The sequence below is a fragment of the Pleurodeles waltl genome, chromosome 9 (genome assembly GCF_031143425.1).
Source record: "Pleurodeles waltl isolate 20211129_DDA chromosome 9, aPleWal1.hap1.20221129, whole genome shotgun sequence".
NCBI classification, from domain to species: domain Eukaryota; kingdom Metazoa; phylum Chordata; class Amphibia; order Caudata; family Salamandridae; genus Pleurodeles; species Pleurodeles waltl.
Window position 1 is genome coordinate 508,366,804 of NC_090448.1, and position 24,846 is coordinate 508,391,649.

The 24,846-nt window shown below is 41.5% G+C and overlaps 1 protein-coding gene across 1 annotated transcript in view; it reads left to right on the forward strand.

Annotated features, from left to right (window-relative positions):
* Window positions 1-24,846, forward strand: part of KCNH5 (potassium voltage-gated channel subfamily H member 5) — a 703,848-nt gene that overhangs the window by 76,550 nt on the left and 602,452 nt on the right. The window contains exon 3 of the mRNA XM_069207374.1: window positions 19,386-19,492. Coding sequence (XP_069063475.1) covers window positions 19,386-19,492 — 107 coding nt within the window. The remainder of the gene's footprint in view (window positions 1-19,385; window positions 19,493-24,846) is intronic.

Below are 24,846 nucleotides of genomic sequence, written 5' to 3' on the forward strand. Positions count from 1 at the left end.
AGGTTATCCAGTTTCAGTCTGTTTTTTAGTTAAAAAAAAACATGACAGTGCAAATAGTCAGGTGGCAGCACATTCGCAAAAAACATAATTAAATTGTCTAATACATGTCTGCAGTAGGAATCTAAACAGGTTTAAAAATAGTCATTACATAGTAGTCAGATAAGACTTCTCCTCAGATCCCGCAATATTCTTGGTAATTCACTCACACCGCATGTGTTTCTGGATACATTTGATATCTTTATACACCTACTTCTCTGAAGCCCTGCACCTACCTAGTCCCTTTTTCTATTTAGCTAAACTTGGACCACACGAGGCTGTCCACATTGGGCTACGTCCCTCTTGGCAATATTCAGACCAAGTTTGTTGAACAGTTTAGCATAGCATTTGCTCTGCAGCTCTTCTGTGATATTCAGAAGGGCCCAGCGGCTGACCTTCACCTGAGTAATTTTGGTAAGTGTGAACATCGACTTATCCCAATATTTTGTAGTGTGTTGCATTCCCATCCCAAGCACAGGGAATCTTGCTGGCCCCAGTACATCTCAGGAAATTGGTGGAACTTTCTAGTGTAGTACACACAGTGGATAAATTTACATTTTATGAGCCAGAACAATGGGAATTTCACTGTGGGCTATTAAGGCCAATGCATTCAGTGTCTTCCATGATTCCAATATCTTCCTCCCTTAACACTGATAATGAACCAGGTGAATGTATTATGAGTCTTTTATAGATTTGGCAAATTTTGTTTGTGGACAAATGGCCAATGGGAAGTTTGGCTTCCAAGGAACTAAACTCAGTCTGTTTTCAATCAGGTCCATGTACAGTCACTTATGATGGAGCAAGAATACTATGTATCACACATCCTATGACTTCTAAACAGAATTTATCTTTGAATACAAAGTAGTTGTGATATGTATTAGAATGTATCAACATCAGTTGTGTGTGGAATAAATGTGATTATTGTTCCTATTGATAAATATATAGACTATCACATTTTAAAAGTGCTGTATGCAATTTCAACTTTGTTAAGAAATGAAAGTTAGTAAAAATGCCAATACCACTCTCTTTCATTATCAAGAATCTAGATGGGAACATCCCCTATGAAAAAGGCTACAAGGATTAGAGGCAGTTGAGAATACACTCTTAACTGAATATTTGTTTAGTGAAGACAAAAATATTCTGATTTTGTAATTGATTTATCTTATTTGTGATCACAATTAGGGTAGATTTAAAAACACATTTGCATTATGGTGTGTTGGGAGGGAAGTTGCCAATGGGACTGCTTAAACTCTCCCACCCATCCTCTTTTGTTTCCTACCAAATCAAAGCACATGCTCAAAGATAAAGGAGTGGCAAAATGAAATCTCTGAGATGTTTGAGAAGACTGAGGCTTTCAAATCCATGTTACTATGCATTAATAAAATTAACATGATTAACTAATCAGACCCAAAATTAGGGCCATATGTACGAACACATTTTCCCATAGACACAGAATGGGTAAAAACCTTTGATACATCTGGCCCTTAGTGTATTAGGATGTTTTTAAAATGTTAGGTGCCAAAATATTATTTCTCCATTAACTGATTTAAACCCATTATGGTTCAACAAAAATTATAACAATTTAGGAATCCTTTCTAATGGAACCCATTGGGTATTTTTACTGTCTTAAAGAGAAGAAAGGGAAGAATCTTATTGAAGGATGGCATGGGATTTTTTTGAATCTACAAAAGGAATCGGGATTACCACATTAAATGTGTGCTATAGGTTGGTTCAGCTTTGTGTTTTTTTCTAAGGGGTGGTTAAGGAGACCAAAGAAAGAGTAAGCTTGAGATAACTAACTATTTTGTTACTACTTGGAGAAAGGTTTCTGCTTATTTTTATGTATTCCTTTTTGATTTATGAATGGAATGTTACCAAATAAATATGGAACATGGTTAAACGCAGCAGTTAATGATATCAAGTTCTTGCAGTGATATGCATTCTATACTAGGAGAATTTTATATATAAATCAATCCAGTGTCCTTATCTGTAACAGCTATACCTTAGATAGTCTCAAACTGTTTAGGCATTTATTATGCAAGCAAAGAATATAGGCACTACAAGGTTTCCAAAGACACTTGGGGATGTCTGCTCTGTGAGTACCCTGATTATATGCTTTTTTGGAAAGGAATTTTCCCTGATTTGAGTCCAGCATGTGTTATGGAAGTAATTCCAAATACTTGAATATGGTTGATAAGAGCTGGAGAGTGTAAACTGAGAGATGTACCAACCAGAAATAGTTTCTGGTACTTTCTTCTTGCTAGGTATAGTAATAGCTTCCCAGGTTGTACCTGAGAGAGCTCCCAACTTTCTAGAAGGACACCAGAAGGTGAAGCCTGTGATGTTTTTGGAAAATACATTCTATTATACTATTATAGTAATGAGCAATGTTTGGAGACGGAGTAGGATCTTGAAACTTAAAATAGTGATGCGATATTGGTTAATTTGTGGGCTGCTTGCCAGAAACACTATAAATGAATTTCTTTAAGTAAGACCTATGCATGAATTACTTTTGTTACACTTTGCAATTTATACTTTTCAGTATATATCTTTTCTTGCATGTTTAGGGAGAACAAGGATTGCATAACATGGGTGTTTATAACAATAATATACTAGAAAATAACATGGTGAAGAACACTCCTTGACCTTTCACTTTCTGTTAGCAATTTCGTCACAGTTTTCCTGCCGATGCAAGGGTGAAGTTGGTAGGAATAGTGTAAATAATACATAGGCCATAACTACCTATCCCGGCAGTAAGAAGTCATAGCATTGGTGGGAATGAGGGAATTTTGCACACACTTGTGATTCCTCCCTTAAGTGAAAATGAGTACATGGTGGAAGGATTGAATGTACACACATGGTGTAAAAAGCAAAGGCTCCCATGCAAAGCAACTATAGAAGAGAGGCTTAAACAGGAAGGAGAGCAAAGTCACAGAGCGGAAAGACATCAGCAGTGCAAATAAGAGGAAAAACAAAGCAGATGGAGCATCACATGGAAGAGAGGGATTAAAGGCATCGATGGAAGAAAAAGCAGAATTATAAGTATGCATGAAACAGGTGATAAAAAGAGAAGGCCTCTATGGCAAACAATATCAGAGTCTTCACGCTTCACACTCCTTCCCCATCATGAGGGGTACTAGGTAGTTTTGCTCCCTTTCACCCATCATCTTTGCTTTGGCTTTAGAACTACTGGCTGCAGCTCTCTCAACTAGGGGCCCCTCTTGGGCACACTGGCACACTGTCTCACTGTACGTAGATGATATCCTAATTTATCTGTTCAATCCCTGTCTGCCCTTTGTGACCTGCTGGATACCTTTGGAGACCCAACTGACTCCGGGTTAACTGGGGTAAGTCTGGCAATTACCCCCTCTCAGGGGTTTGAATTTCACAGAGAGGGCTGCATTGGGGTGAGATCACCTTCCCTGGCACTTCAGCTCTTTTCATTGTTTAGAGACTAATGTATACCACACTGATAAGGATCTGTTAGATGGCAACCATGGCAAGGCCTTGTCTTCTATACAAAGTTCGAGCGTCTTTCGGAGGAAGCCACCTTTATCTTCTGTTGGCCGAGTAGCTATAGACAAAATGCTTATCCTTCCGCGGTTCCTATCACTTTTTCTCAACGCTCCCAGTCATATTGCCAGGGGCTTCTGTAAGTAACTGATTGGGCTCGAATCAGAACTGGTCTGGTAGCCAGCAAGTACGCATCATCCTTTGCAGGATGGGGGCATGGGCACTCCAGATTTTGAACTGTACTTTGCTGCAGCGCAGCTGCAATAGCCTATGCGACGGCTGGTGAAGGACAAAGTGGGAGAATTTAATTTGGCATTTAGTGAGCTTGGAAATGGAAATCTACTCCAATGGCGGGAAACCCAATCCAAGAGCTACCTAGGTTATTGTGCATTGCCAAACTGGTATGGAATAGATATATGCAACCCAATCACACAGCACCCCCTTATGCACCACAGATTCCTCTCTGTGATCTCCTGCATCAAGGCTACTCTTAAATGGACACAACCCCGGTCTGTGGTGGGAGGCGGGACTGCTCCAACTGGGTGACTTCTTGAAGGTGGTGCCCTAAAAAGATTTCAACAACTTGAAGACACCATCAACCTGGGAGTGGTCTCCTTCCTCACTTATCATGCTCTAGCGCATGTCATTAGGGGTGCATGGTCGATGGAGACAGAGCCTCTGCTCCATCAGGGGCTGCACTTCTTCCTTACCCATGGTGTAGATTGCAAAGCTTTGTTGTTTCTTTATGTGGCTTTCCTAGCGCCAGGCGTGAACCAGGCGCTTAAAGGCAGAACTAGATACGAGACGGACTTGGGCACAGTCTTTACAGACACAAAAAGGCAATGATATTAGGCCACATCAAAAAGGTGTCCCATAATGCGTTTCTTAAATTCACACAATTTAAATACCTCCGTCAGGCCTACCTCATTCCACACCATCACCATGTGATGGTCCCAGGAACTCCTTCTACCTGCCCCAGATATGGATATGCTGATGGCATATTTTTGCATATGGTGTGGGAATACGCATCTCTGGTAAAACCTGGACCCAAGTACTGGAGTACATCCATATAGTTATGGATATACAGCTTTCCCCAGATCCACTACTCCGTTTATTGGGGGTCACCAAGCATATGAAACCCTCTAAACATTACTTGAGAATGGCTGACTTATTGTTAATGTTATTTAAACAACTGATAGTCATGTCTTGGAAGGTAGCTCAGCCTCTGGAGATGTCGGTATGGCTTAGGGTGACACATATGTATGGTGACAGAGGCCTATGCTATATCAACTGCTTCCATTGGGTGCAGTGGTGCGGGTGGCATCACGCTTTGGGACACATATGTCCAGAAGCTTTTTGACAGATTGCATCATTCTTCCTCTCACAAGAATCACTCCCTGGACTGTCCTTCTCTCCCTGAGTCATGAGTTTTCGACTTTTACAGTCACCAATATGACACTCTCCATACACATTACATGAGAGACTCTCTCACCTACCTCTAATCATTTCCTGAACAATGTTAATTTGTACATTAGTTCCTGTAGTATCCTCTCCAGTCTCTCTATGCCATTAGGGAAGTCTCTCCCACCTACCAGCCAGCGTTACAATTGTTGTTGTTTATGTTATTGTTGATCTCTTATGGTATTAGTAATTTATACAAGGATCATATATATTATCTCGCACATGAAACCCCATATGTTACAGTCGTTTAGGACCTTGATTTCTTGCATGATTGTTCAATCGAATTCTTCCTGTGGTTCTACGATCTAATGCTGCCTATTATGTATCTGTCTCTACCTTGAAAATGACAATATAGAGATGTAAAAAAAAAAATCTGAGCCCCTATGTCTCCCGACACAACATTGGCAATGAGGGGGATTAATGCCTCGGTGGAGGAGAGGGAACACACAAACTGAACATGGCACAGTGTGATTAAAATTCACCAGGACACATGCTGGTGGAGGCCTATTTGGTGTTGCCTGTAGGTGTTGGCTGCAGGCTGGCTAGGTGATGACCAGTAGAAGCTGGACAGAGATCTTGCCCACCCCATCTAGACTTACGTTCATGTAATGCACAAGGAAATGTGATGAGACCATTGTTATTGGCCCACACTACAAAATCATTCTTCTTAGTAATCATCATAGCCTTATTCTACTTCAAGATGACAATCAGTTGTTCAGAGTTTACTCATTAAGCTTTATGCTTCATCTAGGTATTTAACCCCTTCTGTACCCAGGATGTAATGGTTACGTCCTGAGGCACAGTGCTTGTGTGCCCAGGACGTAACCATTACGTCCTGGGCACAGAGCCCAGAGGGAGTTGTTTTTGTTTTGTTTTGCATTTTTGAGGTGGGGAGCGACCCCTTAGGCAAGGGGACAGAAACCACTAGACACCAGGGAGTTATTTTTTTCACGAATTTCACGCAAGGGGAGCAAACCATTAGGCAAGGGTTGTTCCCCTGGGGGGCAAATTTATTTTAGGCCATTTCTGCCCCCCTGGGGGCAGATCAGCCTATTTTAATTAGGTTGATCTGCCCCCAAAGGAGGCAGAAACCACTAGGCACCGGGGATTTTGTTGTTGTTGTTGTTTTACAGCTGTGGAGCAACCCCTTAGGGTCGCTCCCCTGGGGGGAAAATTGTATTTAGACCATTTCTGCCCCCCGCAGATCGGCGGATTTTGGGTCAATCTGCCCCCAAGGGGGACAGAAACCACTAGGCACCAGGGATCTTTTTTTTTGCGCCAATGTCACACGGGTGGAGCGACCCCGTAGGCAAGGGTCACTCCTAGGGGGTTTGGGGGGTGGAGGGACAAATTTATTTTAGGCCATTTCTGCCCACCCTGGAGGCAGATCGGCCTATTGTTATTAGGCTGATCTGCCCCCGGGGGGGCGGGCAGAAACCTCTAGGCGCCAGGGCAATTTTTTTTTTGTGTTTTTTTTTGTTTGTTTGTTTTTTTAGAGATGGGGAGCAACCCATTAGGCAAGGGTCGCTCCCCTGGGGGGCAAATTGTATTTAGACCATTTCTGCCCCCTTGGGGGCAAATCGGCCGATTTTAGGTCAATCTGCCCCCAAGGGGGGCAGAAACAACTAGGCACCGGGGATCTTTTTTTTTTTGCGCCAATGTCACGCAGGGTGAATGACCACATAGGCAAGGGTCGCTCCCCGGGGGGGGATTGGGGTGGCATATTTATTTTAGGCCATTTCTGCCCCCCCTGGGGCCGGCTGAGCTAGAGGCCAAAATCCAAAGGTAGGCACTTTGTAAAAAACACTTCTGTTTTCTGTGAAAAAATGTGATGTGTCCACGTTGTGTTTTGGGCCATTTCCTTTTGTGGGCGCTAGGCCTACCCACACAAGTGAGGTATCATTTTTATCGGGAGACTTGGGGGAATGCTGGGCGGAAGGAAATGTGTGGCTCCTCTTAGATTCCAGAACTTTCTGTCACCGAAATGAGAGGAAAAAGTGTTTTTTTGGTCAAATTCTGAGGTTTGCAAAGAATTTTGGGTAACGGAACCTGGTCAGAGCCCCACAAGTCACCCCATCCTGGATTCCCCTAGGTGTCTAGTTTTCAAAAATGCGCTAGTTTGCTAGATTTCCCCAGGTGCCGGCTGAGCTAGAGGCCAAAATCCACAGGTAGGCACTTTGCAAAAAGCACCTCTGTTTTCTGTGAAAAAATGTGATGTGTCCATGTTGTGTTTTGGGCCATTTTCTTTCGTTGGGACTAGGCCTACCCATACAAGTGAGGTACCATTTTCATTGGGAGACTTGGGGGAACGCTGGGTGGAAGGAAATTTGTGGCTCCTCTCAGATTCCAGAACTTTCTGCGCCCAAAATTAGAGGAAAAAGTGTTTTTTTGGTCAAATTTTGAGGTTTGCAAAGGATTCTGGGTAACAGAACCTGGTCAGAGCCCCACAAGTCACCACATCTTGGATTCCCCTAGGTGTCTAGTTTTAAAAAATGCGCTGGTTTGCTAGGTTTCCCCAGGCCCAGGTGCCGGCTGAGCTAGAGGCCAAAATCCACAGGTAGGCACTTTGCAAAAAACACCTCTGTTTTCTGTGAAAAAATGCGATGTGTCCCCGTTGTGTTTTGAGTCATTTCCTTTCGTGGGCGCTAGGCCTACCCACACAAGTGAGCTACCATTTTTATCGGGAGACTTGGGGGAACACAGAATAGCAAAACAAGTGTTATTACCCCTTGTCTTTCTCTAAATTTTTTCCTTCCAAATGTAAGGCAGTGTGTAAAAAAGATGTCTATTTGAGAAATGCCCTGTAATTCACATGCTAGTATGGGCACCCCGGAATTCAGAGATGTACAAATAACCACTGATTCTCAACACCTTATCTTGTGGCCATTTTGGAAATACAAAGGTTTTCTTGATACCTATTTTTCACTCTTTATATTTCAGCTAATGAATTGCTGTATACCCGGGATAGAATAAAAACCCATTGCAAGGTGGAGCTCATTTATTGGCTCTGGGTACCTAGAGTTCTTGATGAACCTACAAGCCCTATATATCCCCGCAACCAGAAGAGTCCAGCTGACGTAACGGTATATTGCTTTCAAAAACCTGAGATCGCAGGAAAAAGTTACAGAGTAAAACGTGGAGAGAAATGGCTGTTTTTTTCACCTCAATTTCAATATTTTTTTATTTCAGCTGTTATTTTCTGTAGGAAACACTTGTAGGATGTACACAAATGACCCCTTGCTGAATTCAGAATTTGTCTAGTTTTCAGAAATGTTTACCTCTCTGGGATCCAGCATTGGTTTCTCACCCATTTTGGTCACTAACTGGAAGGAGGCTGAAATCACAAAAAATCTTTAAAATGGGGTATGTTCCAGTAAAATGCCAAAATTGTGATGAAAAAGTGGGTTTTCTGATTCAAGTCTGCCTGTTCCTGAAAGCTGGGAAGCTGGTGATGTTAGCAGTTTAAATGTTTTTAAAGCAATATTCCTTGGATATTTCAACTTTGCCAGTGACACACCTGTTTAATTACAACTGTAGATCTGGTGCACTTCCCTAGTCTTGGCTCCAGGTTGCAATAATCTTAATTTTCTACAAAAAATAGTCTGTGGCGGGTGCATGTTCTATTGAACATCTTCATCTGTGATTTGGCTGCTGCCATGTCTACAAGTCCCTAAAGTCAATGATTTCCCAATTTCTCCATTTTCATCATAATATAACACTATGGGCCTGATTCTAACTCTGGAGGACGGTGTTAAACCGTCCCAAAAGTGGCGGATATACCACCTACCGTATTACGAGTTCCATAGGATATAATGGACTCGTAATACGGTAGGTGGTATATCCGCCACTTTTGGGACGGTTTAACACCATCCTCCAAAGTTAGAATCAGGCCCTAAGTTCATTAAAGACCAGCATCAAACATCTGTAGGGCACTGCAGGACTCATTTGAGCCAAACTGATTTAAGAATAGGTTTACATTCTGTACTAGAAAATGTAAAATTATGTCTAGCAGGCAGACTTTTATCCATAAAATACATTTTTAAATGAATAAAGTTAGATTGGTCTCTGTGCAAAGATGTGTTTACTTGGGTCTGTGAATCTCTATGAAGGTGCACTTGTCAAAATTAATAAACCTATCTTCACTAACACAGCTCAAATCCCTTGAGTTAAAAATTGCAAAATGTATGGCCACCAGTTCTCAGCCCCTATTCAGTTTACACCAGTGAATTGTATGTTGCCAAACTAGTTTGGGATGTCTGATCTTGATTTAGAAGATGAGTTCAAATCATTTTTTGGAGAAACTGTGTAATCTGCCACAGTCTACATACACCAGTAGCCCTCCTGATGAAAGAATTTAGTATTAAATGTATCACCACATTTGCTGCAGTAAGACCAATTTTATTTTCTCTCAGACCTGATTAAACCCAACTGGCGGTGTGCTTCAAGAGAGACTAAGAGATGTAGAGCTATCTGTGGTTTCTTCATATTAGGCCTGGACAAAATGCTGCCTACGCCAGGGTACTCTTGCGTAATATCCAACAGCATCTCCAAGATTGTGCTTTCATGTTAATGGGCTTCTGTTGAGGTAAAGACCATATCACGCGTGCACAGTAACAATGTGAACAAACGGCATGGGCTGTTTCCATAACACACAAATTTGCACTAATGCCAAAATGCGGTATCAGCGTTAAGTGTAATTTTGAATTATTTTTGTGAAATTCACACTTGCATAGTTCATATGTGTAACAATTTGGTTAACCTTGATTCAAGTTCTTTTTCAACAGCTTATTGTAAATGAAAAACAGTTTGTCTATGTCTATGAGCAACAGGATGGACACCCTCATTAATATGCAGCTTTACTTTCAAGGTCTTAAACTTTGCTAAACCATAAAACAACAAAGGGAATTGACTTACTGTTTTGCGATGAACATTCATGTTGTAATTCACAGAAATCAGTCCCATATTAGCAGCTGTGCACTTGACACTGTACCCTAAAGCACATGAATCAGGACTTGTACCTTTGTTTTCTTAGGTTTCACTGTTGCCATTCGACTTTTTAGGGGCATCGATGAAGCCCATGTATACAGTTTGGTCTTCAAAGGCATAAGCTGTACTAATGGAGATAGTTCATTGCATTTTTCTTCAGACATTATACTTATCGATGCACCACTGTCAATAATGAAAGGTATTGAACAACCATTTATTTTCAAGGTATTCTCTGGATAGTGTTGTTATGCTGCTTTGGCATATCGACTTTTCTTTGACTGACATTTTTCCTTACATGTGACCAGTCATGAATGCACAAGTTTCTCTAACGTAAACATCAACATGGCACAATTACTTTCTTCACGTTCACTGGATATTCAGAAGGAAGAACTGTTTGATGGTGATTTAGATGACGATCAACCTTGTTCAGGGTCAATTTGCTGAAACGGATGTTGCCTCTTGGCCTTGTGGACGTGCATTGAACATTGTTTCTGGAACGTTCTGGCAAACATTTTGTCTTTACGCCATGAAGCACCTACTTTTTCCTTCACTTTACACATCATCACAAAATAGTTTTCTTTCCCACAGCCTTTATATATCTGTCCAATGGCAGGACATTTTCTTTCCTGTGGAACTAAAATGCACATCTAACACATAACTTCTTTTTATGTGTGGATATCACTTTGTGTCCTTCCGTCTTTTGCTTCGGCTTACTTTTCACACTCACAACTCATTCACTCTCAGCACCTTCCGGCCTCCATGTCAGCAGCTTGTCTCTCAGTACACCCCTCAGCTCTGGCAGCAATCAACACTCACTCCAGACTAAGGGCCTCATTATGACTTCAGCAGTCCTTCTCCAGAACCTCCAAAGCTTCTGCAGACAAGAGACCACTAGTGCTGGCGGTCTTTTGCCTGCCATATTAGGAGTCCTTGGAGGACTTCCACCCATTTCTGGGCGGCAGTCCAACTCCGAAGTGGCAGGTGCATCGCTAGCCTCACCACGGCAGGAGGACTCCACCTGCTGTATTACAAGCCGTAATATGGTTTGGCGGAGTCCTGATGGCGTGATGGTGCTGGCGATTCAAGACCACCAGGACCCAGCCCCTTCCGGACTTCCTTCTCGACGGAGAAGGTAAGTGGGAGTCCGAAATGTCTGTATGTGTGGGTGCGTTTGTGTGTGTCTGCAGAGGCGGTGGTGAATGTGTGCGTGTATGCTAGTGAATGTGAATGTGTGTGTGTGTGTGTGCACATGTATGGGGTGTCTGGGGATGAATGTGAGTGAATGGGGGTGTATGAATGCATGTTTGCGAGTGAGTGGGGGTGTCTGTGTGGATGTATGCATATGCTGAATGAGTGTGTATGTGAATGCATGTGTGCGTGAAGGGTTGGGGGGTGTGTGCATGTGTGTGCTGGACATAGGAATGGAGTTTCCTGTTGCCGGGTGCGTGACCGCCAAGGATTTTCGTGGTGGGGTGACCACCATGGAAAGCTTGGTGGTTTGCAGCCTCGTAATCCAGCAGGCAGGCTGTGGCCTGCTGCCAGGTTAGAGGTGCACACCACCGGCTGCGGTGGTGCGACCGTACGGATGGGCCAGGCGGAGTTGTGGAGGCTTGGCTTCTGTCAAGCCCCACTACTCGTAATGTTGCGGTCCTTACTGCCGGCTCCGCTGCAGAAGGACTGCCTCGGCGAGCCTCATAATGAGGACCTAAGACTTTCTCTCACCATTTGTCGTCTAAATAAATCGGACAAGCATCCATCAATAACATAGCCTCTTCATTGATAAATTCATTGAACTTACAGTGTTTGATGAGTGCATCAAGTATTTCCACAAAACGGTTTCTCCAACTCTTTGACAAACTTGACTGAAATTGTATATTTCTTAACCAACGTTTGGTGCTGGATTACAGATGATATTCAAAGCATTTTTAATCTGATGGTATTTGACTTCTTCATCACTTCTCAACATTTTCTTTAAGACTTCTTTCACATTATCAGCAGCATGATTTTTGAAATACTTTTATCATCTTTCTGTTATCAGCCTCTTTAAGTGCATCAATGAAGTCCTCAAATGTCTCTATCCAAGCAGTCCATCTATCAAAAATATTTAGCTCTTTGAGCAGTATCGAAAGGTGGTGGTTGTTTCAGAAAGGTGACAGTTTTGTAACTGTTCACAGAAGTGACTGACATTTCAACTGGAGCTCTCACTGGTTCTTCTTGCCGGAAATCATGATCTGTTCCATTCATGCCCCTATCCTGGCCCTGCAAAGGACCAGCCTTAGGGTCATCCTTGATGGGCTCTATTGACAGAACTGCCTTCTGCCAAATTTCCGACCGCTGTAGGTGTAGATAACTCTGTTTTCAAAAGCCCAGGAACTTCTCTTGGAGCCACCTTCAGCCACAAGACATTTACCCTGTATAATGGATCACTAAGCCCTTTATTTCATCCTTTCTATACTTCAGTTTGCTTTTTCTGACACCTGGTTGATCTCCACTTTGCTGCACTTATGTTCAGAACATTCTTTTGGGAGTTATAGTTATCTTTGACTGCTCTTTGTAAACCTGATTGTATCCGCCTTTACCCTTAATGCTCAGTTGATATAATTGTATTTTGTGTGGCAGAGTAGTACCTTTTATTATGGCCTTGGTCATAATTTCTTGACCAGTGATGCATAGACTTCTCAGTGAAACCTTCTTTATCTTCAACTGCTTCACACCGGCTGGAGTTGCGCTTTCACTCCACATACTCCAACCGTCAACCCAGCACTTTGATGAAGGCACATGTGGCATGCACAAGCAGTTTGCGTAGACCTAGACAAACTCTCTGGGAGAACACCGTCTTTCCTCTGGTTACTTATCTATCTTGTCACCAATTATAACATCCTCCTAAGCCTCGGTATCCAGGAATGAATATATCAGACCTCTTTATTCCTCTGTGTGAACTCCAACATTATAAACCAAGTTTTCAATACATACTATTCTAGCAATTACATCACACTGCAACAGAGTCCACTCAAAGCCAAAAGGGTTCCACCCTAAAACGTGCAAGACACTACAAACTCACATTCTCTGTATGTGAGATTTAGGTTGGGGCCAATAAACATAAAAGGATATGAATTAGGTTCCACTTAAGTATGTGCGATTGTCATACTGGTGTCAGTGCAGACAAACTACATTTCATTTCCCCACTTTTCAAAACTAAAGAGTTACTGGTTAAAACTCTTCTGTGTTCGCTATGGTGTGTGAACAAGGAAAGAAGAGTTAAACTTGGGTACGTCCCTACAAACTCCTTGGCCTAATTTGTGCACAAGAAATTACATTTGACGAACCTAGAGATTAATAGCCAAGAGGCAAATTTATTTATAAGTCATGCAGCAGAGCAACTGAAATTTATGTACTTAGTTGCATAAAGGGAAGAAGCACAACTGCTGCTCTCCTCCCCAGCAATGGAGCACCTTAGACTGCCCTGCACTGCACACACCCTTGTAGTATACTGCCACAAAACAATGCAGTACAGCCCATTAAAATTTTGAAAAGTGGAGGAGAAAAAAGTTTTTCCAACTTTATACCAAAGGTAAGGGAACATATATATTTGGTGCAATGCCCTGTCTACAAATATTAGTTGATAGGGCTGTCCATGAAAATACATGGGAGACTGCATGACAATGCCCATATACCACCCATGGAATGCCATTAAGCTGAAAGTAAGGCACGTGCCACTGTGCGTTACTTTGGGGCTACATTCCAACCAAAGATAAGTTTTGAGCTGGAAAATATACCCCAATTCACCACTGCGCCGGTTTGCATCATTTTTGCTGACACTGCAAAAGCACAAATTTTAATCAAGCTCTCCCAAACGCCTTAAGTTATAGAGGTCTTCTTGAGCTATCTACTTCAGGATCTCAGAACTGCCCAGACTATAGAAATTATAATGCAGCTTGTGCCTTCTAAATTACATTGTACCCTTATGCGTTTATTGAATTATTTCTTATCGATGATAAACTTTATTTGAATATATGTGTGTGCTATTATGTCTTATACCCATTTGTTTATTTACTTATTGTATGGCATGTGAAGAAATAAACTGAAATAAATCATACGAAAGGAATCTGAATTCGCATATTGACACTAAATTAACTCCACCTGTACTCTGCATCATTCTCATGAATTTTCAGAAAAAAAAAAATCATTATCGTGAACCTTAATCTTCAATGGCAAAAATGTGAATAATATTTTATGTGACCATAATGGCTCACAGTGTTTTGAAACACCGGGTTCAGAAACATAGAGCATGATTTACAAGTTAATTCATGGCCCACAGCCAGTTTTTATTTTTACATCAAAACACCTTGGTGCAATGTGCAAAAGCTTTTTCGTGAGTTGGAAAATACTTTTCTAGCATATGGCAGCATGAAAACAGTGTCTCCCACCTATTTCAGAGTTACCATGGTATATATCTCCTCAAAGGACATTGGCTGCTTAAAGTAAGTTCACTTTGAAGGAATGTATATGCTGAGTTAGAGGTCTGCTGTCCCTTGTATGACTTCATCTCTCCGTTCACCTACATTCCCAGTGGATCACAAAATGCCTGCTGCCTCCTTAACCGCTTCTGTGCCGTGGACGTAATGGTTACGTCCACTGGCACAGTGCTCCTGTGCCGAGGACGCTCCCTCCGTGGGCTTCCATCCCTCCCCCTCAAGGCAGGGATGGAAAGGGAAGCCCTTCCCCTTCCACCCCGACCCCTCTGACCCCCCAAGTGACATCTGATGACGTCAACGCACGATCGCCCGCTGACCTCATCAGACGCCACCTCCCTATCGCGCTGGAAGCTCAGCATCCAGTGCGATCGGAAGAGAAATGCTTTGCATTTCTCTTCTGATCATGTGATGGGGACCTAAGAGGCTTCAAAGTGAAGGAAAGGAATTTTCTTCCCTTTGAAGTCTCTCAGAGCATTTTAGCAGCCAGATTGTGAAGCGATCTGGCTGCTGAAATGCCCGCTAGACACCAGGGATTTTTTCAAAAAAGGAAATTGGCATAAGGGGAGCGATCCCTTGGGCAAGGGTCGCTCCCCAAGGGGGCAATTGTTTTCAAGGCCTTTTCTGCCTCACCTGCGGGCAGATCGGCCTATTATTATTAGCAGAAACCTCTAGGAGCCAGCGATCATTTTTTTTTGTTTTTTAGAGGTTGGGAGCGACCCCTTAGCAAGGGTCGCTCCCCTAGGGGGCAAATTGTATTTAGGCCATTTCTGCTCCATTTCGGGACAGATCGGCCTATTTTTATGAGGCCAATCTGCCCCCAAGGGGGGCAGAAACCACTAGACACCAGGGAGTTTTAAGGCGAATTCACGCAAGGGGAGCAACCCCTTAGGCAAGGGTTGCTCCCCTGGGGGGGCAAATTTATTTTAGACCATTTCTGCTCCCCCTGGGGGCAGATAGGCCTATTGTTATTAGGCCGATCTGTCCCCGGGGGGGGCAGAAACCTCTAGGCGCCAGGAATATATATATTTTTTCTTGTTTTTTAGAGGTGGGGAGTGACCCCTTAGGCAAGGGTCGCTCCCCTGGGGGTCAAATTGTATTTAGGCCATTTCTGCCCCCCTTTTAGGCAGATCGGCCTATTTTTATGAGGCTCATCTGTCCCCAAGGGGGGCAGAAACCACTATACACCAGGGAATTTTTATTTTTATAAATACTTGCGCATAAGGGGAGCGGCCCCTTAAACAAGGGGCGCTCACCAGGGGGGCAAAATATTTTTGCCCTTTTCTGCCCCCCGGGGGCAGATCGGCCTATTATAATTAGGCCGATCTGCCACCGGGGGTGGGCAAAAATCTCTAGGCGCCAGGGATTTTTTTTTCATTTTTTTTTTTCAGAGGTGGGGAGCGACCCCTTAGGTGAGGGTCGTTCCCCTGGGGGGACAAATTATATTTGGGCCAGGCCTATTTTTATTAGGTTGTTCTGCCACCAAGGTGGGGCAGAAACCACTAGGCACTGGGGATTTTTTTTTGCGCCAATTTTACGCAAGGGGAGCGACCACTCAGGCAAGGGTCACTCCCCTGCTGGGGGGAATTTATTTTAGCCCATTTCTGCTCCCCTTGGGGGCAGAAATCACTTAGGCACCAGAGATTGGTGTGTGTGTGTTTTCTTTGGGTGGCAGCTCCTTGGGTAAGGGTCGCTCCCCATAGGGGCACATTACTGTTGGCCATATCTGCCCCCCTTGGGGGCAGGTTGGCCTATTTTTGGAAGGCCCATCTACCCCCAAGGGGGGGGGGGCAGAAAGCCCACCAGAGACCAAGGAAGATTTTTTTTCTCCAAAAAAAGATGGTGGGCGTATGGCCATTACCCCACCCCAAATAAATGGGGCCAAAGTTGTTCTGCCCACCAGTGGGCAGATAGGGTAATTATCCCTGATCCACACCCCTGGAGGGCAGAAAGTCTACTAGATGCCAGGGAATTTAAAGAAAATAGTGGGGTGGTGCCTACCAACCAGTATGGGCCTGGTTATGCCCCCACCCCAAGTAAAGGGGGTAACAGTCTTTCAGCTCTCTCCCGCACACTAAAACATCTTTTCCCACGGCAAGCAAGAGGACATTTGATTATTTTGGGTTTTGGTTTTATATTTGGGCCATGAGACCTTGGCTAACTCTCAAAATCGTCCCACTTGGAATGTGAGGGCTGCACTTTATGGACTTTGAGACGCTGCCATGTAGAAAAATCCACAAGACCTAGACACATCTGAAAATGAAACATCTGGGTGACTCCAGGGTGGTGTGTTTCACATGCACCCTACACCATTTTCTTAACCACAATGTCCTGTAAACCTCCAACTTTGCTGGAAATCACACATTTTTCCCACATTTTTGTGATGGAACCTTCCGGAATCTGCAGGAATCCACAAAATTCCTACTACCCAGCATTGTCTCATCTATACCGATAACAATTCTGCTGCACTTGTCAGCCTAAAAATGTTTTTTTCAAACTGCCCTTTTGGACCCGCTTTGGTTCCCCCTCAATTTTGACATGTTTTTGGCTCTTCCCTGTCACAAGCACTTGGCCCACCTACACAAGTGAGGTATAATTTTTACCGGAAGAGTGAGGGGAATGTTGGGCGGTATGAAATTTGTCCCGGTGAGGTGATCCCACACAGATATGTATGAAAATTTTAATTTTGTTGACTAAATTTGAGGTTTGCTGAGGATTTTGGGTAAGAAAACATTGGGGGATCCAAGTAAGTCACACCTCCCTGGACTCCCTCAGGTGTCTAGCTTTAGAAAATGTGCAGGTTTGGTAGTTTTCCCTAGGTGCCGGCTCAGCTAGAGGCCAAAATCCACAGCAAGGCACTTTGCAAAAAACAGGTCTGTTTTCTTTGGAAAAATGTGATGTGTCCACGTTGTGTTTTGGGGCATTTCCTATCACGGGCGCTAGGCCTACCCACACAAGTGAGGTACCATATTTATCGGGAGACTTGGGGGAACGCTGGGTGTCTGTAAATTTGTGGCTCCTCTCAGATTCCAGAACTTTCTGTCACTGAAATGGGAGGAAAAAGTGTTTTTTTGGTCAAATTTTGAGATTTGCAAAGGATTCTGGGTAACAGAACCTGGTGAGAGCCCCACATGTCACCCCATCTTGGATTCCCCTAGGTGTATAGTTTTAAAAAATGCAAAGGTCTGTTAGGTTCCCTAGGAGCCGGCTGAGCTAGAGGTCAAAATCTACAGCTAGGCACTTTGTAAAAAACATGACAGATTTCAATGTAAAAATGTGATGTGTCCATGTTGTCTTTCCTGTCGCGAGCTTTAGGCCTACCCATGCAAGTGAGGTACCATTTATATCGGGAGACTTAGAGGAACACAGAATAGCAAAACATGTGTTATTGCCCCTTGTCTTTCTCTACATTTTTTCCTTTCAAATGTGAGACAGTGTGTAAAAAAGACATCTATTTGAGAAATGCCATGTAATTCACATGCTAGTATGGGCTCCCCGGAATTCAGAGATGTGCAAATAACCACTGCTTCTCAACACCTTATCTTATGCCCGTTTTGGAAATACAAAGGTTTTCTTGATACCTATTTCTCACTTTTTACATTTCACCAAATTAATTGCTGTATACCCAGTATACAATGAAAACCTGTTGCAAGGTGCATCTCCTTTATTGGCTCTGGGTACCTAGAGTTCTTGATGAACCTACAAGCCCTATAAATCCCCGCAACCAGAAGAGTCTAGCAGACATAACGGTATATTGCTTTTGAAAATATGACTTTGCAGGAAAAATGTACAGATGAAAACATGGAGAAAAATGGCCTTTTTTTTTCACTCCAATTTCAATATTTTTTTATTTCAACTGTTATTTTCTGTAGGATACACTTTGAGGATCTACACAAGTTACCCCTTGCTGAATTCTGAATCTTTCCATCTTTTCAGAAATGTTTAGCTGTCTGGGATCCAGTATTGGTTTCACACCCATTTCTGTCACTAACTGGAAGGAGGCTGAAAGCACAAAAAATTGTAAAAATGGGGAATGTACAAGTAAAATGCCAAAATTGTGTTGAAAAATGTGGTTTTCTGATTCAAGTCTGCCTGTTCCTGAAAGCTGGGAAGATGTTGATTGTAGCACCGCAAACCCTTTGTTGATGCAATTTTCAGGGAAAAACCCACAAGCCTACTTCTGCTGCCCTTTTTCCCCATTTTGTTTTTTTTTTAAAACGATTTTTTTGCTGTAGTTTGGCTAATTTCTTGGTTTCCTCCAGGGGAACCCACAAACTCTGGGTACCTCTAGAATCCACAGTATGTTGGAAAAAAGGATGCAAATTTGGAGTGGATAGCTTATGTGGACAAATAGTTATGAGGGCCTAAGCGCGAACTGCCCCAAATAGCCTAAAAAAGGCTCAGCACAGGGAGGGGGAAAAGCCTGGCAGCGAAGGGGTTAATGGTAATGAGGAAGGAGGTGTTGCAACCTCCTGTGAATATCCATTTATGATGCAATGGAATTGTATGTCAGCTATATTGAAAAATACTGGATAGCTCACAACCCGTCTATGAAATATGCACCTAATGGTCTGCGTCCTGTCCTAAGATACATCAGGCCATTAATGCAAAGTATGGACCAAACCAAACTCAGCAGAAAATGAATATGAAAGGTGTATATTTATCTTTTGATATTCGCTTCATTGAGTCAGTGCATCTCTCGTCTACATTTTTTATTACATGTATGGTGCAAATTGTATCGCAACTCTACTAATCTATACCACTTTTATTGTATCTAGTAGTGACATTAGTGATGTTGCTCTGGATGATGACAGAATATAGTGAATATACTACAACTTAAGCATGCATTTGAAAAAAACTTTGTAGTTTAACATAGTTATATTTCTGTTAAAATATACAGTAATTTTTGTTTTCCAGTTTTATGTATGGAGAATTGACGGATAAGAAGACCATTCAGAAAGTTAGGCAGACATTTGATAACTACGAGTCTAACTGCTTTGAAGTTCTTCTGTACAAGAAAAACAGTATGTACAATTAATATGTAAACAATATAAGATCATGCTTTACCATTTCTATATCACTAGCATTGCATTGCATTTCTTCACAAAGTTTATTTTTAAACATTTATTATTTGGATTCATGCAATGGCTGGTTCTGATTTTCTTGTTTTCATAATAACAATTGCAAAGACAATGTGTTTGTACAACAGTGTTCAGCCACCATGATTTTCTCCACTTTGGAATCCTGCCCAGATTCACGTGTTGTTGGATATTATAGGTAGGATGCTGGACTAATATTTTATGCAGTAGTCCTGTTAATGGTGAAGCATTTCTCAAACATGGGACCTTCACTGTATTTAACAACTGCAAAAGATTCCCCTGGAAACAATGAAAGACCACATCACTTTTACAAATAGTGTTTAGTACTCTTTCATCTCTCAACCTGTGATCAAGGAGTCCACCAGTTCTATAAAACAGGAAAATACATTAACATGGATAAACAATAAAAATATTGATATACACCTCATGTTTAAGTACACACAGAATGCCCAAAGCTATATTTTTCAAAAAGTAAAAATATTCAAAACAAAATTACATCTGTTTTTATACTGATGTTACAACAACCATCAATAAATAATGCCAAGCTGACAAACTCATGTATCCTTCAAACAATAAAAATGCTTTTGTAATTGACAGTGTTTATTATTATAAATGTGTGTACCTCAATTGGGCATTTTGCCTATGTTCATTTCTGGTCGATCTTATTAAATATTTTTCTGAGCCTCTCTGATAACCCCCTTTCTGGATTCACCATCCACTTAATTTGGAGGAAATTATCCTGGCACACTCACTTTTGAAAGTTTCTTTGATGGATAAGCACACAGTCTTGAAACTTGAGTACCACCGTACCAAATAACATGATAAATGCCAAACTTGCCTTTGAGGACTACAATGAAGTTGAGAATCCCAATACACCTACTCAATCCATCAATAGTGAGGAACATGTACACAGGAACCAGAGATAAACAGTGGGAACATGGAGGCAGGGAGAGAGACATAGAGGTGCCACTCATTTGCTTCTTTAGATCATCTAAATTGTAGACCGGCTCAGCAGATAATGGGGTCTTGAGAGAAAAATAACAGAAAATTGAGAATATATGGTGTCAAACGTATCCAAACCTATCCACAATAATTCTCATTGGCTACAGACATATTGGCGTACTCAGCTTGATGAGCCCCAGGCCAACTTGAATACAGGGATGAAGCCCGTGAATTCCAGGGAGAGTAAGTAACTACTCAAACCAACAAGCAAGGAGAATAGATTCTGCCTAATTCCACTAACCCAAAGGAATCTGGAAAGGGAGAAAATAGCAAAGGTGAGAGAAACTAGAAGATGGTGCAAACCGAAAGTTACCAGGCAGATACTGCATATTTTCCTCTAGCTGAGGTAGTCCTGTTGCCTGTGCTGCCCTGGGCATGGACTTTCTAACACAGAAGTGAATACATAGTTGGATTAGGGGTCTGGTTCTAATACAACATTGCCAGATTTCTTACTATATGGGAAATGTAGTTGTCTCTTTCTCCTCACTCAATTCAGTGACCTTCCTGTAAGTGACTCACTCTAATTTGCCATGCTGTTGACTTTACTTTTTTCTGAATTATTGACAATACACCTCTGCCAGAACATTCTACCTCTGTGGGTTTGTAAAGGGTTTTGATCTATTCAGCTGTCTAGAATGAATTTCCCTAATCACCTGGGGGCATGAGTAAAGGAGGCGGGCTCCCAGGAGCGTTCTGAAATCGCATGACCTTTACACACAACCAAATATTCAAGTTGCACATATTACGCTCTGACATCCAGAAAGGACTGTATACCTTATGTTTCAGTGGCCCATCTTTCATGGGGGGAGGTTGAGGAGGAATATTCAGCAGGCATGTGCTACTGGATGAATTTGCCACAGTAATTGCAGTCTCACAGCTACAGTCCCAGCAGATTCTAAAATCTAAAAGGAACCTACAATGTAGCGGTGCACTTTTGGTGAGTCACTAGTATTGAAAATTAATTAGTGGTTCCCCAGGTTATATTGAGAACCGGGGTGCCTCTTGGTATATGCTGACTTCTTTTTAGCCAACTTAGCTACCTAAAGGTGTCTGAATACTTACTAATTGTGGCTCAAATCTGAGATAACAGTTGTAATATGGAGGGTCCCTTAGAGGGAGTTTCACTATATGATAACAACATTAATGGCAGCCAAAAGTGAGGTAGAAAAGGGAAGTGTCAAACTAGCTATGCTATGAATAAACAGGTGATAGGCTGCTCTACAAATCTGCAAAACATAACATGGCCAACCACTGTTACTAAACCATCTTCTCATAGAAAATAATGGAGACTGAGACTTAAATAACCCAGTAGGGTCTAATTTTAAAATAAATTAACTTATTTTAAATGTTAAAAAATATGAATAGTCTTTTTTTAATGTTAAAATGATTTATAAATATAATTTAGTTTATTATAAAATATGCAAATGATATTTTCGCAATTTAAAAATGAGTTATTGTAACTGTAATATAACTTTAAATTGTAAAAATAATTTGAATTCCACATATAACTTTCAATAACGTTTACTAGATCACAAATATATATTTTCTTCTTTGGGTGGGAATTTTCAATTTAATTCTTAAGAAAAGGAATTTTAATTTATTGTAGTCCAACTAATTAAATATTTATTAAAAAATTCTTATAGGTGTCAATGCTGAGCATTTTTAAAATTGTTCTCTGTTTAGAAATATTAAAATTAATTTGCATTAGTATTTAGATAAAAAATATTTACTAATTTCTTTTAAGGTTCATAATCATTACATTTCTTTCTTATACTTTACCATAAAGAGATGTCTACCCCAGTAGTGGAGATCTCCCCGTACATAGGAATAGTTACAAGTAGTAATTTTACAGTGGTAAATTAGGCTCCACCCCCTGAATTCAAAGAGGTGGGGACATATAGGTCAACAGGTTTGAGTAAATTTACACTTGTAAATTGTGAATAGCCAAAAGTTGTGAAGTTGCTATAAAGCGGAAAAGTAAATATACATTAAGTAAATCTACATGTGCACATTTACCTTTGTGAATACAGCTCTTTATTTGCAGATGGTTTTACAATGAACAGCCTTAATTTGTTTAATCGATTTAATCCACAAATGAGTCACAACTTGAGAGCCACAATCTGTGATAATCAAAACTGGAAAACCATGTAATAAAGAGATGTTTTCAGAAAGTGTTACACAAATCTAATGCTGTGGGTGAATTATTAGAAAATGCTTCTTTTTGTATAACCACTTCCATTTTTCTTGAATTGGTGCTTCTGTTTCTTTAACTCGGTGCACTAGAGCACTGCTAACCATGGTGCAATGCGTGCGCTGTGACCCCTAAAATATTTTCAAAATGGCTGTAATCTTCAGTGGCATAGTTTACTTACCTCTATTTTCCTAGTATATGGTATTGTTGCATAGCTATTTTAGCCACGTTTAGATACGTTTTAGCCTACTAGGCCTGCCGCTGTGCAATTTTAATCCAGTTTTATTTTTCTAGCAATAGCCACATTTGCAGTGCTGTTTTATTTTCTTTATCTCATTGTATTTTCACCTATGAAAGCATCACGTTCTTAGTAGGACACTTATTTCACTTTGTGCTTTCTCCAAGGCTACAGTCAGATAGGGTTTCAAACAAAAGTGGTATGCTGTGTCTCCAACATTCACAGAAAACAGGCACTCATACGTGGGGACTATTTCTTAGAATGTCAGCTGTTTTATTATAAAACACTCCTGTGTCCTAGTCACGTTAGAGGCAGATTCCAGCCAGATGACGACTGTATGCTGATTGCTGATTGCTTCACTGCAGCTACCTACTTAGATGGCCGGAACCCTGATCCACATGGGGGTGGTGTCTCTCTAGACTACAGGCTTCTTCCTCCAGGTCTGAGGGATGACATACCTCCAGGGGGAAACCCAAGGGGCAGATTAGGCTTATAACGCTGTTCTCATACATAGTGTAGGTAGGAGAAATATATATATCACTCCTAGTTACAGTATGGTAGAACTGTTCTTGTATTTTACTCTGTTAGTCACCTGCTTGCTTTTATTGTGTTTTATCATCCTAGTTATTGCAATACATTTCTGTTTTTCTAAGATGCAGTTACTTTATTAAATCCTTATTGAACTATATTCTGCCCTTGTTGTCTGTATGAGCCTTTTGGTAACTGACAGAAAAGGATGAGATCTGATCGACCACGATTCTCCTGAGGAGTCTTTCTTGTCATGCGTCTGGTTGCCACAATCATCTCAGCCGGAGATAAGGTACTGCTAGTTAGCTGGAGAACCCGGATTAGGCCAACATGCATCATGTGGTGTGAAATCATACTTAGTACTCACAATCCATGTGATCCTGTCTCCCAAATCCAGTAGCCTCATTAGCATAATGAGAATCTATGCGACAGTACAAAGTGTAACTGGGGCCTTCAAGTTAAATGTCACTAGTTGACTGCAGCACATATTGTGCTACCACTAAAGTGACAGTGCAAAGTTCGTGTGCAGCCTACCCCTGAAGCCTGTGTTTAAAAGCTGCTAATTCAGCCTGGCAAAATAAATCTTTCCCGGGAACAAACCTTGCTTTTTAATAATGAAAAGTCACCTCTAAATAAGCCCGACATCCCAATAGAGCGGCATGAACTGTATCTAAAACCTAGGACATGTAACTTATTTTTTACATGTCCTGGCAGAGCGAAAGCTCCAAAGTCTTATTTCACTGTGATAAGGCTGGCTCTCCCGTAGGAAAGCACTGGGTTACATTATAATAAGTTATAATGCTTAGCTTCGAATTTGGAGATAGATAGAAAAATTATTCAAGCACTCATTTTAAAAGTAATTTGAAATTTAATTTAATGGTCAAGTCAGATTTCATACATCTTGAAAATGACACTTTTAGAAAGTTGTCAATTTCCTACCTGTCTCGAAAGTGCCTTTGTTGCAATAAAAGATAAATCTGCGGTAGGCAAGTAACATAGGTTCTATGATAGTGTTTATTTGAAGAATAAAGTTTTAGTTACAGGTTGCAGGCATCATCTCATTGTTATATCAATGCCCCACCACGAGCAGCATCCTGCTGCTCAGCCCACTCTCTCTAACTGATCTCTCCAGGCATACATACACCTTCTATGACATCACACACACACACGTTGAGCAGGAGGTATCATGGAAACTAGGGAGAGCGAATGCATTATACCTACGTTAGGAGGTAACACATTTACCTCCTTAGAAAATAATAAAAATACATAATGGATATCTTTTAACCATCATCGAAGACGTAAGTAAAGGGTCTCTTATGA